Here is a 15,000-nt window from a genome sequence, read left to right on the forward strand (position 1 = left end):
TGCGTGATCTCGGTACGCCCTTTTCCGCGGAACTCGCGGAACACCGTTTCCTATCTTGCGCACCATCGTCTCACCCGTTGGATAGGAAAAGGCATGGCCATGGTTCATGTATGTGCGTGTGTATTGGTGTGCGAGAGAGAGAGAGAGAGTCTGTAGCGAAGGCACATAAGCTAATGCAGCAAACTGGCGGGGCACAGCGTGGATGAATATTCATGAAAGCACAATAAATTCTGCCGCAAAGTTAATAAAAATAGATTTACTGACGCGCGGCCCCGGTGGCTCGCTGGCTGACTGGTTGGTTGGTGGTGGAGAGCTTTTTTGGCGAGAAGTTTGGAATGCTGCTTCAACATTTCCCACCTACTTTTCTTCATTTTCTTGCTCCTTCGCTCTGCGGAGTAAGTTGAGGCGGTTACCCATCTTTCTTTTCTGCCATTTCTTCCCGTATCCCTTCCTCGAACGGCTAATGGCAGGCTATAACCACGGATGTCGATTGACGGGATGATGCCTCTCGGTTAGGATGCGTCGCTCCGTCGCTAGATGGCTGGCGCTGGTGCGGCAAATAGTGTGTCAATCGGTGCGGAGACAAATTTAAATTCTTCGACTGCGAGTGAATCCACTTGGCGTACAATGGAGAGCAGCAGTTGTAACAGAAACCGCAGATTTCTCGGTGCATCCATAAATTCCATTAAATTGTTGCTTGCCGTGCACCATCCCGTTTTGCAACAGATGTTCCATGTCAGCATGAGACTCTTGCTAGGGCAGCGGATGCCCTAAAATGTTGCTCTTAATGTGAGCCAACAATGCGCACAGCAGTTTATGCTCACGATTTCTTGCTTGAGTATCAAATTTATTTGAATTAAATTTCCTCGCTCTTTATTTAAGATTCAGTTGAAATATTTTGCAGCATTACGATAAATCATCTTATTTTTATGTCTGCTCTCATTTCTTCTATGCTCAACTTTCTTCCGGCTGCACCAGGTCATACTACTGCGACTGCTACCCTGGGTACAGCGGGCCCGACTGTGGCGACGGACCATTGTGCAAGGATGGCAACGTGTGCGACAACGGTGGAACGTGCAAGTAAGTTTCGGGTTTCGTTGGCAAGTTGCTTAAGTTGATTCTCGTGTTAGCGATGGAGGCAGCCCTGTTCTTCACACGATTCCACAGGAAGACGCCATTTGTTGCATCTTTTGAGCAGTGTCGATATTGTTGCAAGTTTCGGCATCGATGTCTAGGGTAAGAGGGTTTTTCGTGAATGCATATCCGATGCAAGAGAGGAGAAGTACCTCGTTAAAAAAAGAGGAACGTCATTGTCGAGATTCCGCGTTACCGTTCACTTCGAGCGAGCATATTAATTTCGTTTGACAATTTATCGTTGCATGGTGAAATTTGAATGTTTTAGAGACTTGCAGTCTGTTGCTGATTTAAATGTAATAAAAAATGAGATAAAATCAGGGATTGAAGCGGACAAAAATCCACTTCTTTTTACGAGCTACTAGGCGCCTCCATCGTAAGCCAAGAACGAAAAAAAAGTTGTGTAAGGTTCTTGCATCAAAATAGCACACTTTAAATGATTGTAAATAATCTGATATTATTTTATTACAACCACAACATCAGCACATGCGACCGCTGTGTGGAAAATTAAAGAAAAAAAAAAGTTGGGCGCCTCCATCGCTCACGTTGATGTCGTACAAAGTTTGTTCCTGCCGCCATCATAATAAAATTAAGAGCAGATTTGCTTCATCTCACAAATCATAGTACCCCAGCCCACATGTACATGCCTCAAAACAAGTACCAACCGCGCTCTGCTGAACCGGAGCGAAGGCAAAGTAATCATCAACCATCCATCCGCCTCATCATCACCCGGCCCTACTCATTCATTAACGAAACATTAGCTAAACGTGTCACCTTACTCCATGCTCCGTTTCCTTCTTCTTTTCTTCGACCGGTGTTCCATCCTGTCAGACATATCGGTGACAATACCGTCGTCTGCCTCTGCCCGCCTGGCTTCAAGGGTCACAGGTGCGAGATCAGCGAGTACGACGAGATCACAGGTAAGTCGGGTTTACGGTGCTTTCAAGCCGCTCTCCACCTCCGCTCTTTCCCCTCTTTTTAACCTCTTTTCATCGCTGGTACCTTGTCATCGAGCGTGCGCTTCTGAACGCATTTCCCCCCTCTTCTTCTGCTCACCGCCTTTCATCCATCGATCCATGAGCCAAAGGATAGATTTTAATTAATTAGCCACTTTAACAACCTTCTCTCAGTCACTCCAACTCCCACTCAACCCCCACGCGCGTGTTTCTCGGTTCGTCGGTCGTTGCTGTGTGTAAGCAACGTTCCAGCCCGAGGGAGAGACCGCCCTACCAGCCGCCATTGAACTGTAAACAATCTTCAGCATTTTTTACAACCAGCCTCGCCAATCAGACCGCACCCCTCCCAGGAGGTATGAGTATGGAGTACCGGTATCGACATTTTTCAACCCTAATGAGGGTTTTCGATTTCCCGTCGAAAGCAACTCCCGCTCACTTCCATCATCCTTCCTTCCATCCCTTACCACCCCATCACTAAAAGGATGGTGGGGCTGGTCGATGGGAAACTTCAAGCGCGCTTCTGGGCATTCAGTATGGCCTGAGGGGCCTTGTCACCTCTACTGTTCTCCTCTCGACACCCGCCCCCACTATACTAACCTCTTTTATGGGCCGTTCGTTTCAAAATGGCGCTAGTCGTGCATGGTGGAGCTCACAAGGAGAGCAACAGCAGCAGCCTGTCGTGGAGGTAATGAAACACTTATTTTAGAGGCTGAGGGTGTCATTGCCGCGCTACAATCACTTGACAGGATGTGAGTGCGTGCGTGGCACCGTGGCTGACGTGTACCTTGCACACCTTCTATTTGCGCCGTTATGGCCGCCACATACACCGACACGTATCACGGCATGGCAGAGGTTCGAGCGCAGCAGCTTGTTAGTGATGATGGGCGTATGGAATGTGCTGGCTTGACATGCTGTTGAAAGGCATGTCTAGCGTTGTTTTACAGCTCCCGGAATGGGGTGGAATCATCGTCGTCGTCGTTGTGCGCGTCGTCACCATACCAGGGAATACTGTTGCGAGCCGATCCAGGATTGTGGAGTGTACTGGTCTCCACGGGATTTCTCGGTAGAGGGACAAACACGCACCACCTTCATGGTATAAAGTCCTGGACTGTCCGAACTTGACCATATATAACAGACAGAAGATAAAGCAACGACTCCATGTTAAGCGACCACAGTTGCTTCGCTAAAAACTCAGGAATTTCCAAAACGTAGCCACCGACCACTAGCAATTTTGGGAAACGAAGCGAAATTGATTCTTATCTTTAATTAAATCAAGCTCCCACGACAACGGAGCAGCGTTGGATACCGCGGTCGAGTGTCAGCGACCGTTACCGGGGGGTTGTTAGTTCCTTTGGAACGTCTCTTGTTGCCTGTGAGTTGCGTCTCCTGGAGGTGCACCTTCACCGTGAGAGAGAGAAGGAAGGAGATACGTGGTTTTCAGCCGATAACGCCGCGTGACTTCGCTTGGAATACTTACGCTGGACTTCCGTACTGGCCATCTGGGGAAAGCGAACGACAGTGTAGATTCAGACTGATTTCGGTCACTTTGAAAATTTATTTTGAAAAACCTTCGAGACGATTAATGATATTCGGTCGTGAACAACATCCCGCACGAATACCTAACATGAAATTTAAGTCTACGAATATTTGGATAGATTTTAGAGGAATACACTTCATTGCCACTCATACAATAGAAGAGTACAGGCAGCTTCAGGCTTTTTATAAACTACACGCCTCCTTTAATGAATACAAAATGCGAATGTTGATTGAGTTCCTCCTTTGATTGAACGCAAGAGTCCTACCTCTCCATTATCGGTAATCGATCCATTAAATCAAATGAATAGATTCTGATCGTTTTTTCCAAACTCAACGAAACCAACCCTGTTTGGTCAACCCAAAATCGGTCGTTTAATATTCAATTTGGTGTATCCGGCACGGGATGTATCTTACTTCGGTGAGCAGCTAGTGGGTGGGACCAAACAACACTGAAGATTACACTACATTAGCTTTCCATCCCCTATCCACAACCTTCTTCTACTTTATCTTCTTCTTAACGGAATTCAATTTGACTCAACTCAACACCCCACAGTCCATCGACTGTCGTTGATGTTGCTGCTGTTTTGCAGTATTTTAAATTCATTCCCACGGTCCAAACACAGCACACAGCAAAAGGGCAAGGCACTCTGGACCCCGGGAAGATCTCTCTCACTCCACTATGAATAATTCAGCAATTTTTGTTTGCTTCACAACTACACGGGCACGGGCGCTCCTTTGTCCACTCGGGCGCCTGGTTGCTTGTTGCTTGTTGAGCTCCCCGACATCCCCAACAAGATTGATTGAGTGGTTCATTGGATTGCTTCGAAATTATTCTTCGATTAGAATCACAATGAAAACATCAGTACAGAGTACTGTGCGGGGGTGGAGAAGGTGGACGAACAATGTTAAGATACCCGGCCGGCCGGCTGGCCGGCATTTGGGGATGGCCAGTACAAGCGAATCACGAAGAAGTTGCTGGTCGTGAGGCGTGGGCCCGGGTAAAACTCCAACAAAATCGGAACCCAGTGCGCCGTCAGCAAACATGCCAAGGGTATCCCATCGCCTACTAAATCATTTTTGGTTCGGCGCAGCCGAATGGCAACACGCGAGAGGCCGAGAACCAGGAGCACAAAAGGGAACACTCAACAATGCCAGGACCGGACCGGTGGGGCATCAGGGCAACAACAATGATAAAAGTCATAAAAATGAATTCCGCCAAAAGTTATGAAGATAAAATTCAATAATTTTTTATTGAGTTTGCGATGCCGGCGATGGCCCCCCCCCTCTTTTGCTTTGCCTTTTTGCCATTCCTTACCCGCGACTTCTCCCTTTGGTCCTCCCTGGACAGCCGGTAAGTTTATCGGGACGTTACATCGCCGGTCACATTCCCGGGGGCGCGTGGAGTGAAGTGAAGTACCTTGCGAGTATGCTCAACGAAACTCGCCTCGCCGACCGCCCCAAAAATACCTTTACAGAGTTGATAGCGGGGAGTAGCGATATCGAAGTTGCTCTCTTTCTCTTCTTTTTTTTTTTGTTCTGCTGCCGCTTTGTGTGTGCGTAATAGATGGCCCATTTGGCCCGCAGAAGCCGTAGCTTTTGGTCGCTGTTCGTAACCAAATGTGTTCCACGGAGGTCGAGTGTAGCCGCATGAACATAAAGCACAGTTGGAAAGGCGAACCCAATGCATATATTTCGACTTGCTTCTCAATATCGTTCCTTGAGGCATCACCAGGGGGTGCGTGCAGGGAAAAGGGAGGCCAAACATATGAACAGTCGACATGCTGCTCTGGTGCGTTGATTTCCCATATGCTGCCCTCTTCCACCCAACTAATGTAATTTTCCTCCCCTTCATTTATCACTTTTGATGCATGTTATGCCGATGGCGCAAGGGAGGAACGGTCGGTTTACATTTCAACTCTTTTTTTTTTACAAATGATCGAAGTTTCCCTTTTTTCTGAACTACTTTCAAGTGTTTCCGTGATCGGCACACAGAAAAAAGGAGAGAGGAAATGCAAAATCATCGAATATTGATGGTGACTATTTCCTCGACCAAAGTTTCCTCGAGAGCTGCACCACTCGAACGAAATGTTGGAAAAGTTTTCTAAATGAAAATTGAATGCCGCCCCATGTATGTCGAACGAGGGGCTTCGCTGGGTGTGATCGATTGTAACCGTATTGCTGCGAACACAAATAGCAAAAGATCCTTCTTACCGAAACACATTTCGTTGCGAATTTGCCATTAAAGTGGCCCAAAGTAAATGAAATCCTAAATTTAACCAAAGTCTTTGTGCAAGAGTTTCATTTCGAAACGGAATGCTTTTTCCCGAACAAAACTTCAACTACTCTCGGGGTGCACGAACATTTTCCTGCCAGGTTCTCGCTCCCGAAGTGGCGTTTTCCACTGGCTTCTCACCTGCATTCTTTCTTGCGGCAAGTTCTACTCAGCGCACTCTGCTTCCGCTTCAGAACCCTCGCTGTAGCCGGTGAGTGTTATCAAATTTTAATTGGATTTTCAAAAGCTCAAGACGCGGTGGCGGACCCTGGAACAAAGATTACTGCTGGCTGGCATCATCGTGCCATTACAACACACTCGCCACTTCTCTCTCTTTCGTTTTCTCCCAAAAACTGATGTTGGAAGCGATACGAGCGATGGAACACATTCACAACAATCTACAACACCACCGTTGGGGCGTCGATTGTGGAGTTGAACTGCTGCAACCAGCGGTGCTGCTGACCTTAAGAAGTGTTCCATGCAGGGCAATGTGCGTTCCCTCGGTTCTCTCGGGAACAGACTCAAGCTTGTCTTCTTTTGGCCGTCCTACGTAGTCCAGCATGCTCGCAGCAACCAAAGACAAGTGGAAGCTCATTTCGCTGGTTACTCCGTGCAGGGACCTTTCCTTTTTCCTTTCTCCGTCAAATTTCGCTCTCCTTCACCATCAGCCCTCGAGGGAATAAAGGGGAATGCTAAGCATGATGCCAGTCGAGCGAGTCAGTGGTGTCGGTTGGCGACGGTGGTGACGGAATGGCTGCGGGACAACGCAGTACGCAACCGCCGCACCGCCTCACGGGACACGGAAGCCACCAGCCAGCCAGCCAGCGAGCCAGCGCGCGCTCGCTCGCTCTACTTTGCACTTCCTCATCAGCAAATTAACAAGATTTATTGCTGCTTTATTTGGGGAAAAAGTTTCATAATTTATTACGACCACGACGGACCATGGACGGACCGAGTGGGCAGGTCGGGCAGGTTGTGCGCGGGGTGGCTGCGGCGACTGTGGCTTCGCTAACCATCCTGGTGACAAAAATTGAGTTGTGCTCTCCTGAGAGAACTAAGAGGTTGCCTAGATTAGCGAGGGGATTTGGGTTGCATTGTGCGGCAATCCGGCGACGGCGTCGTCGTCCGAGATGTCGCTTTTGTTTGCGAAAGAATTTTCCTCCGCCACCGGATGCCGGAATTACGTCGCAAGCCACCCCATTCCGGACTCCGGGATTGGCAAATCATTGACAAATTCATCGGAGTTCCCGCGCAGGGGAGAGTAAGAGAGAGTGCGCGCCAACCACCGATCGGAAGTCAATAAGTCACCGAGCCGGAAGACAGAATTGACGTGCTTCGGGTGCGGCATCGGGGCGTTCCTGAACGGCAAAACAGGCGCAAACTTTTATGCGTCTGGCCAGGAACCGGCCAAAGCCAGACATTAATTATGTCGTAAATCAACTCGCCCGGACAATTCCGGGACGGCCTGCGAGAGTAGCGACTGGTTGCTGGCCCACTTTTGGTGTTTGACCGGGTTAGCAATAATCGTTGGTCAGGTGAGATGATCTTACGGTCCTCCTGGGTTGTCGGATGCTCTGACGACAGCTTCTTTGCTTACTGTGTTACTGGATCAGCTGAAGAAAAGTTTGTCGCCCTGGTTTTTGGGTCTTTTCATTTGGTTTCTCGTTTAGTTCTTGATCGTTCTTGAAGCGTCTTCGACTACCGGCTTGAATCGAGTGCCTGTATTGAGGACTAACGTAAAAAATGTCATCAATATTCGTTCGAATATCCTTGAGAAGTTCTACTCAAACAGGATATTAAAGAAAAATATAATAGACTGATGATTTTACTAAAAAAAAATCCGATAAAAAAGAACCTTACCATCGTCGGAATTAACATAAGTGTAAGAATTGACGAACAATAGAGGCAGGTAATCACTGATTAGCTACGTTTTGTAGAAGAAAGATGCCATGATGGGCTCCATTCGCATTGCTCTTAGCTGTTGGTTCGCACCTCATTATATAGCATTTTCAAACAGTATTCTACGATACCCCTCTCACAACAACACATACATCACAGTCGCAAAGGCTTGACGATGAGAAGCATAAGAGAAAAGGCATTTATCATGCCAGAGAGATGTTGCATCCCATACCCGATGAGATCCGACATAATGCCCACCACTTTCTCACCAGAGTGGCCGCGTGCTGATGTAGTGGAAAGCTTGCAATATTCATGACTCAACCCACAGGAGCACGGGAATGTTCTCACCATTTTAGATTCTAATCGGAAACAGAACCCTCCGTCCCTCTGCCATTGCACGGAAGAGCAGTTGAGGGAACAATAAAAACTCAAAAACTTTTCCTTCTTACGCCTATAGCACCTCCCCAATACTTATGCGCAAATGCGATCCATCATGCAAAAAAAGAAAAGGCGCGCCTCTTCTCGTAGCTGCCGATCGTTCCCGCGTAGCCCCCAGGTCCGTTAAATATTTACCAACCAATGATTTATGCCTAACGACCTCGACGCGGGGGGAAGGTGAAGGCCGGCTCGTTCGAAATGGTCACTTAGTATGGCCCAACCGTCTGCTGATCGCTGCTTTTTCCACCTTGACACTGAACACTGGCCGACGCAGACCGTGCGTGCGTGCGTGCGTGCGTGCGCTTCGAGACCTGACCGCATCGTCACCGACGAATGATAAGCATAAAATGTTGCAGTACCATTATGTGCGAGCGGCCAAGGACATTCGTTTTTGTCACGGTAGTTTATGACCGAACCGGTACCAACGGACGGCACAAAAATGGTTTCTTGGGGCGATTTGTCCTTCACCAGTACGGAGGGGGGAAGGTCCCTGCTTATGGTAAGAGGCGGAACTTCATCATGATTGTCATCATTATGCCAAACAGACAGCAGTTGGTTGGGCGGTCGGTGAGCTTTCTCTCTCTCTCTCGCTCTCATCATTGCTCCTTCCCCGGGGGCAGTCGTACAAGTTGATATGCCATTTAGAGTTTGTTTGCTAATGATAATATCATAGTATATCGCATGCCTTCCTCTACTGCAGGCTGAGCTGATGACAGGAGAAAGTTCTTTCCAAGGATACTGCTTGCTCTCCCTCTGCTGGCACCTGCGGGGAGTAAGGATTGCATCGAATCAACCGTCAAATCCCGGTCGCTGCTCCTCGTCTGTTGTCTGTTTGAAGTTAAAGTGTTGAGTCGAGGAAAAACTTCGAAGGAAAGACCAGGGATCGGCTCTCGACAATCCTTGCAAAATATTCCCGTTCAGTTCACACTCGTTGTTCACCAGCAAAGCCAGCAGGATTCTCTCCCTGGAGCTCCTTCGTTCCTCTTACGATTGTCTTTCGTTTTTCATCCAAACATCGGTCCTTGCAATTCCTGGAAGTGGAATTCCATCCCAGTCCTGTCACTGATGAGTGCACATGTTGCTCTTTATCTCCTTCTCTTTCTCTGCACCAGAATATCGAACGAAAAGCAACCCAATCGGAGCTTCTTTGTTTTTTCTCTCGTTCTTTCATCGCTCTGCTTCTTCTTCTTCTTGCTCTTTCCACAGGCTGCAATCTGGATAAGGACGGCGATGGTTGCTTCCGTCAGTGCATTGCAACCGGTGACAGTGAGGACGTGTGCCGGTGTGACCAGAGCATCTCATCATCCAGTGAGTATATCCTCCAGAGATTGGAGTGCGAGTGCGATGCAGCGAAATCAAACCCACTGAACTGCAAGCGCAGGGTGCTGAGCTGTGCAACTTTTGGCATCCACGCCACATGACACACATCTCTGGTGTGCCTGTCGATGACAGTTGCAATGCGTTACTCCACCACGCCTGCATGGGGAGGAGGGCAGCAGCTTTGATAAAGTTTTCCTCCAATCCTCTTGTGGAATAACAAGCTAAGTCGACTGGCTGGGACTTGCGACGCAAAGCCGCCCCTTTCGTCGTCCCGTAACGATCGATGCACGCTCTCAGCTTGTTGCATTGTAATGCTTAGCTATTATTATCCATATCACCTTAAAGACTACAGTTTCAATTTCTCGTTCGTAGGTTTTTTCTGCAAAACAGATTCATTGGTCACTCAGAAAAGGATTTTTCCGAGTTTCCGTCGAATCAGCGTCTGTTTGAGCTGACTTTAGGCTCCTGGAATGCGTGAGTCGCATCTCATTCGTGTAAACAAACGGAAACGAATATCCTGTTCAGGCGGGATAAGTACCACTTTTGCTTCGTTCCCTGTAAATCCAATCAAACATTGACCGAAATCCAGAGTGCGTGCTGATTCGATGAAACACGATGATTCAATGAAATGCCCCACTTTCGATGCCCAGAGTGTGTGCATGGATAATTAACACGATCCCGACGGCCTTTCGACACGACCATCCATTGAGGGTATTTTGTTGTTGTTTTTTTTATGGCACATGGATAATGATATGTTTTCCTGTTTGTTCTCGAGAGCGATGCCCCTCGCTGTTCCCACTCACGGGTCTCTGTAGATCTGGGGCAAAGATTTCCCATGATTAATAGCTTACCACAGCTTCCAGGTCTAGCTTGCGCTGCAAATACTACTCTTTTCTGTTGTCGGCAGCAAAAATTAATTCCACCATTTTCCGCTCAGGACGGGGTGGGCAGGTCATTTCGACGTACCACAGGCAGAGGCATTCATTAAACCGCAGAGATCACTGAAGCTGAGTAGTCGAAAAGTGGCATCACGCCCACCGAACACCATCCCGATGCCGATGCTTAGGCCTCGTTCCACCGTATTTGCAGAAAGGATCATCACATGCGCGCACGAACACTCTGGGCGAGGGCCAGGAGCGTAAATTATGCATTAGTTTAAACGCCTGATTATCGGTGACCTAATCGGTGGTTCCCGGTGAACTCTATTTAAGTTCATTACACCACACTGGGCTGCCGGGCTAAGGGACGGAAACGAAGAAATCCTATTTCAACAATGCTCACTCCACATTGTGTTCATCAGACGGACCCCCTCCCCCTCCCGGGGGCATTATCTTTAGATCCGGTGCTGCACAGCGACTCGGACGACGCCGGCGTCGGCTAATGACTTGATGAAAGTGTAAACTAGATAAGGCAGAAAATGGTTACTTAATGCGTCCGAATGCGAAGGGATCGCCCACGGTCCTAGCATAGGATAGAGCAAAAAGGAGAGCGAGAGAAACCGGGTCTCGGAAGTAGAAATCGGACGAAAGCGATACGGAAAGCTCATCATACGAACCGGCACTGCGCGGCTAACAGGCTGAAGCTGATAAGCTGGATTAGCTCATCCTTCTCAGTGTGACGGAGCAGGCCTTTTTGCTCGAACCTCGGAAATGGACTGTGTTTGTGGCTGGCTGTGAGTGGTTGAGCGGTTTTATGATATTCTTTACATGCTTGATGCCGAGAGTTGCCGTGTAGTGTGATGGAACCATGGAAAATGAAGCATTAAATTACGAAACTTGAAAGACAATTCTGCAGAAACTCCGATCTCGAAGCATTCCCGAAGGTAGCATTCATAGATAGTAGGTGCTTTGATTTCCACGAAACAAATACCACGCAAGCGGCTCAATGAAATCCTTTCCCCGTTTCTACCCTTCCCACAGGCCGTGGCCGAGCCAAGTACGAACTGACGGTGCAGCTTGCGAATGCGTCCCACTTCGAGCTCAACGAGAACGGCGAGTATCAGCTGAACGAGAACACGGTCACCGTGCTCGAGAAACAGGTAAGTGGCACCACGGTAACCACGGAACTGAGGATTTTCGGAGGATTAGAAATGATGTTTACGCTGCACTCGAGCTCCAGCATTCTCGGGTTGGAACGGGAATGTTCGGACACATTTGCCATTTGTGCATCTTTTTTCATGCTATTGTGAGTTATCAGAATTGAACTATTGAGTGTTCTACACTATTTCTTCGAATCAATTCTAAAAAAATCAAATGTGAGACCACAAAGGGGTGATCTCACAGGATATTCTGGGTAAGATTGCTACGCTCCTCGCTCTCACCATCACCCGCTATCGATTGGCTGAACCGCTGCGGAGCATTGGCGATCGTGTTGAGCACTCGGCGCACATCACGCCCAGCTCGGTCACTCCAGGAATTGCGTCGACCTCGATCACTGCCACTACGATCCGTACCCGATTCCTGGATCGTTGGCATCGTCAATGACGCTGCGGTAACTGCGTTCCCTCCCGGGGTTGCTGTCGAACCATCGTTGCCACCGGTGTCCGCAGTCCCATTACGACGTCGCAATGAGTTGGCCGAGCGGAACGAGCGTGACATTGGACGGAAGCGACCCAACGTGGATCCGCTTCGATGAAGCCGTCCATCAGCATGGCCGTCACCGGATCCGGTTGAAGATCCACCGTGGGCTTCCAGCAGCGAAGTAACGAGCTTCTCGAGTAGCTTCAAATCGGCGGCCGTCGTTGTCGTGCCCGGTCCGCTGCTTGCCGCCATGGGATTTCCAATCTGTCCACCGGTACCGGCCATCCCTGGACCCGAACTACCACCAACACCACCACCAGTCCCGTGACCAAACAGTCGCTCGGCAATCTGAAAATATTGGAAATGGAAATGTGAATGAATGATGCTCGAAATGGAGTGACCATTTGACTGGCCATCGTTAGAGGGCCTTTGATCGTTCATCCTCAGTGCCACAAAGGGTGTTGAAAGAGCGCAGGGACTACGGAAATTAATTTTAAGGCCTTTGCCATCGTGCAAGCCACCAAATGGAACCAAATGAGTGAGCAATACCTGTGCATGCACACGTCCGAAGCACGGTAGCACTGCAAAAGTGACGTTAATCAACGGGCAGTGTCCGCCGTGCGCCGCCGTGCTCTCTAATCATCAATCGCCATCGCAATGCTCCTTTGGCCAAAACTATGAATTTAGCCCACTAACTACCAGCAACGGAAGACGGCGATGGCGGGGTAAGCAATCGTTGATTAAATTCAGGACGCGCGAAGCTTCACTTAATTATGCGCTTTACGCAATCGCTGCTGCCGGCCAGCAACGGTCGAGAGGTCAGAAGTCACTTTCGGTTCACATCACACGAGCCGTAACGAGCATATATTGTGTGCGAGCGACCTGTAACGACCGAGTGATGGCGATGGGAGGAGAAGGGAAGGGGCCAAATCCTTGGAATGACATCGATGCAAACATGTGCCCACTCTGTTCACTGAAAATTTGTGCTAACAAGTAGCGGATTAACAGTGACCTGCCACCTGGCGATGGTGGTGGTGGAAAGCAAAGCAAAACAAAAACACAAAAATCAGTGCAATTCAATTCCTTTCAACTGTAATCCGTCGTAAATTATTGTTAATTAATCGAATGGAGTGGGCAGCAGCAGCAGCAACGATACTTCATTGCGATTATTATTATCCACGCTCCACTGGTACAAGCGTGCACTAATTGCCAAATTGGACTCGAGTTGGCCCGCTTCGGCACCGTTCGTAATTCACTCCTACAAGCCAGTAGTTAGCTAATTGGAAGCAGTAAATTTTATGAAAAAATCAGATTTTTTTTCAATTTTAATTGAACTATGATACTCTATTATAAGAGGATGTTGTTAAGCTTCGCTGGAGCGTGTTTCTCTCGTTAAATGTTGTTGCTGCAGAATCATTAGGCTAATGATGCTGGTGACGAACAGCGATTGTTTCCGTCAGTGATTAGAAACAACACACGGTCACTGGTGTGTGGAATGTTTCGTAAAGCACAACATAGGAAAACGGTTTCAAAACAAAGGCTTATGGGGCGAAGCTAGTTTTTCCGCGAGAATGCACTTCCGCTGGTACGGCCAGATGGTTGCCAGGATGCCAGCATGTTTGAAACCAGCCAACAAATTTCATCAGCCAACAATCTCGCAACACAAACGTCACGGCCAGGACGGAATCCGCATCATCCGCTAGCAATGCCAGTGGCCGGCTTTTGAACACCGTGTTGTACATACCGTTGAAATGGAAAGGGGACCGTATGACACGTAACTGTCCAACATTTCACACGCCATGCCATGCCACGACTGTAAGCCGTGCTGCATATGCTGTTCGTTGGCATATTTCGGTTGGATTTTTTTCCCCGGGCCCCCTCCGAGAGCTGACGCTGACGTGACTAAGGGGTGTGTCTGGGAAAACTTCGATCATTTTTGTGGGAATATTTTTATGCACCAAGAGAAGGATTCGTTTCGCAACACACGATCCTACGGCGATCTGAGATCGTGACGCATTCTGACAGAGGAAAGCAGATAAGAACAACGCAAGATCTCGTCTTGTGTTAAGCTTAAGAAGCTACGAATCTTTTCCATTCCTTTGGAAGGGCTTCTGTCTGGCACGAGAGAGCGTGCAAAAATATCTCACGTCGTCTGTGCAACCGTCAAGTAATCCGTTCACATCCCGCATGTCAACTGGAACAGCATAATAATGCTGGATGGGAGGGCTTCGCTCCCCCCTCCAAAAAACGACGACGATCAACCTGTCAAACGTTTGGCGAGAACACGAGACATTTAGCACGCGCCACCGGAGCCCTTTTACGGCTGGCTGGCTTATGCAGCACCCAGAGAGAGAGAGCGTCTAGACAGCGTCGACGTAGAGACCGACCGACCAAAAGGCGGGTTGCCCTCAACTCCCAGCTCATTACTATTCGCTGACAAGCTCCCGGACTTAGCGCTCCAAGGGTGGCGAACAACAACTTGAGCCACCAAATGAGGCACACTGCCCCCATTTCCCCCCGGGGCCGAGTCTCAGTGTTGGATAGAAATGAAGCAGCAACTAGCGAGCAAAGGCGAACGATAAAATATAACTGCCCGAGGGATGAGAACCGTTTACACACTCACTCATTGCTGCATGTTGCATTGCAGGAACAACAAATACCACGCCACACGAACATCGAAAAAGTACGAGAGCACCAAAGCGAACAACCGGCCGGCCAGTCCGTGGCAAGTTTAGCGGTAGCCCTGTAATGTGTTACAAGACCGCGACAGAAACGGAAGGTCAACAAAAGGCGTACCAGTGCGCCAGTGGATTATAAAAAATGCATATTTCCTCATTTTCCCCGCTTCCTGCTTGATAGACCCACTTGCACTAACCGGCCAAAAGTTGGGCAGAAAAAAAAAGATTATAAAAGGCATTCGCTGCAG

General features: G+C 48.6%; 2 protein-coding genes across 6 annotated transcripts in view; one reads left to right on the forward strand and one right to left on the reverse strand.

Moving 5' to 3' along the window:
* LOC126577486 (uncharacterized) overlaps positions 1 to 15,000 on the forward strand; it is a 99,120-nt gene that overhangs the window by 10,702 nt on the left and 73,418 nt on the right. Inside the window, exons 2-5 of the mRNA XM_050239153.1 lie at positions 979 to 1,080; positions 1,966 to 2,054; positions 9,442 to 9,543; positions 11,475 to 11,593. Coding sequence (XP_050095110.1) covers positions 979 to 1,080; positions 1,966 to 2,054; positions 9,442 to 9,543; positions 11,475 to 11,593 — 412 coding nt within the window. The remainder of the gene's footprint in view (positions 1 to 978; positions 1,081 to 1,965; positions 2,055 to 9,441; positions 9,544 to 11,474; positions 11,594 to 15,000) is intronic.
* The window catches only part of LOC126572431 (uncharacterized), a 24,303-nt gene continuing 20,986 nt past the window's right edge, over positions 11,684 to 15,000 (reverse strand). For all 5 annotated transcript variants that reach the window (XM_050231748.1, XM_050231749.1, XM_050231747.1 and 2 more), the window contains exon 13: positions 11,684 to 12,422. In XM_050231748.1, coding sequence (XP_050087705.1) covers positions 11,832 to 12,422 — 591 coding nt within the window. In that variant the 3' untranslated portion in view covers positions 11,684 to 11,831. The remainder of the gene's footprint in view (positions 12,423 to 15,000) is intronic.

This window comes from Anopheles aquasalis, chromosome 2 (assembly GCF_943734665.1).
Source record: "Anopheles aquasalis chromosome 2, idAnoAquaMG_Q_19, whole genome shotgun sequence".
NCBI classification, from domain to species: Eukaryota; Metazoa; Arthropoda; class Insecta; order Diptera; family Culicidae; genus Anopheles; species Anopheles aquasalis.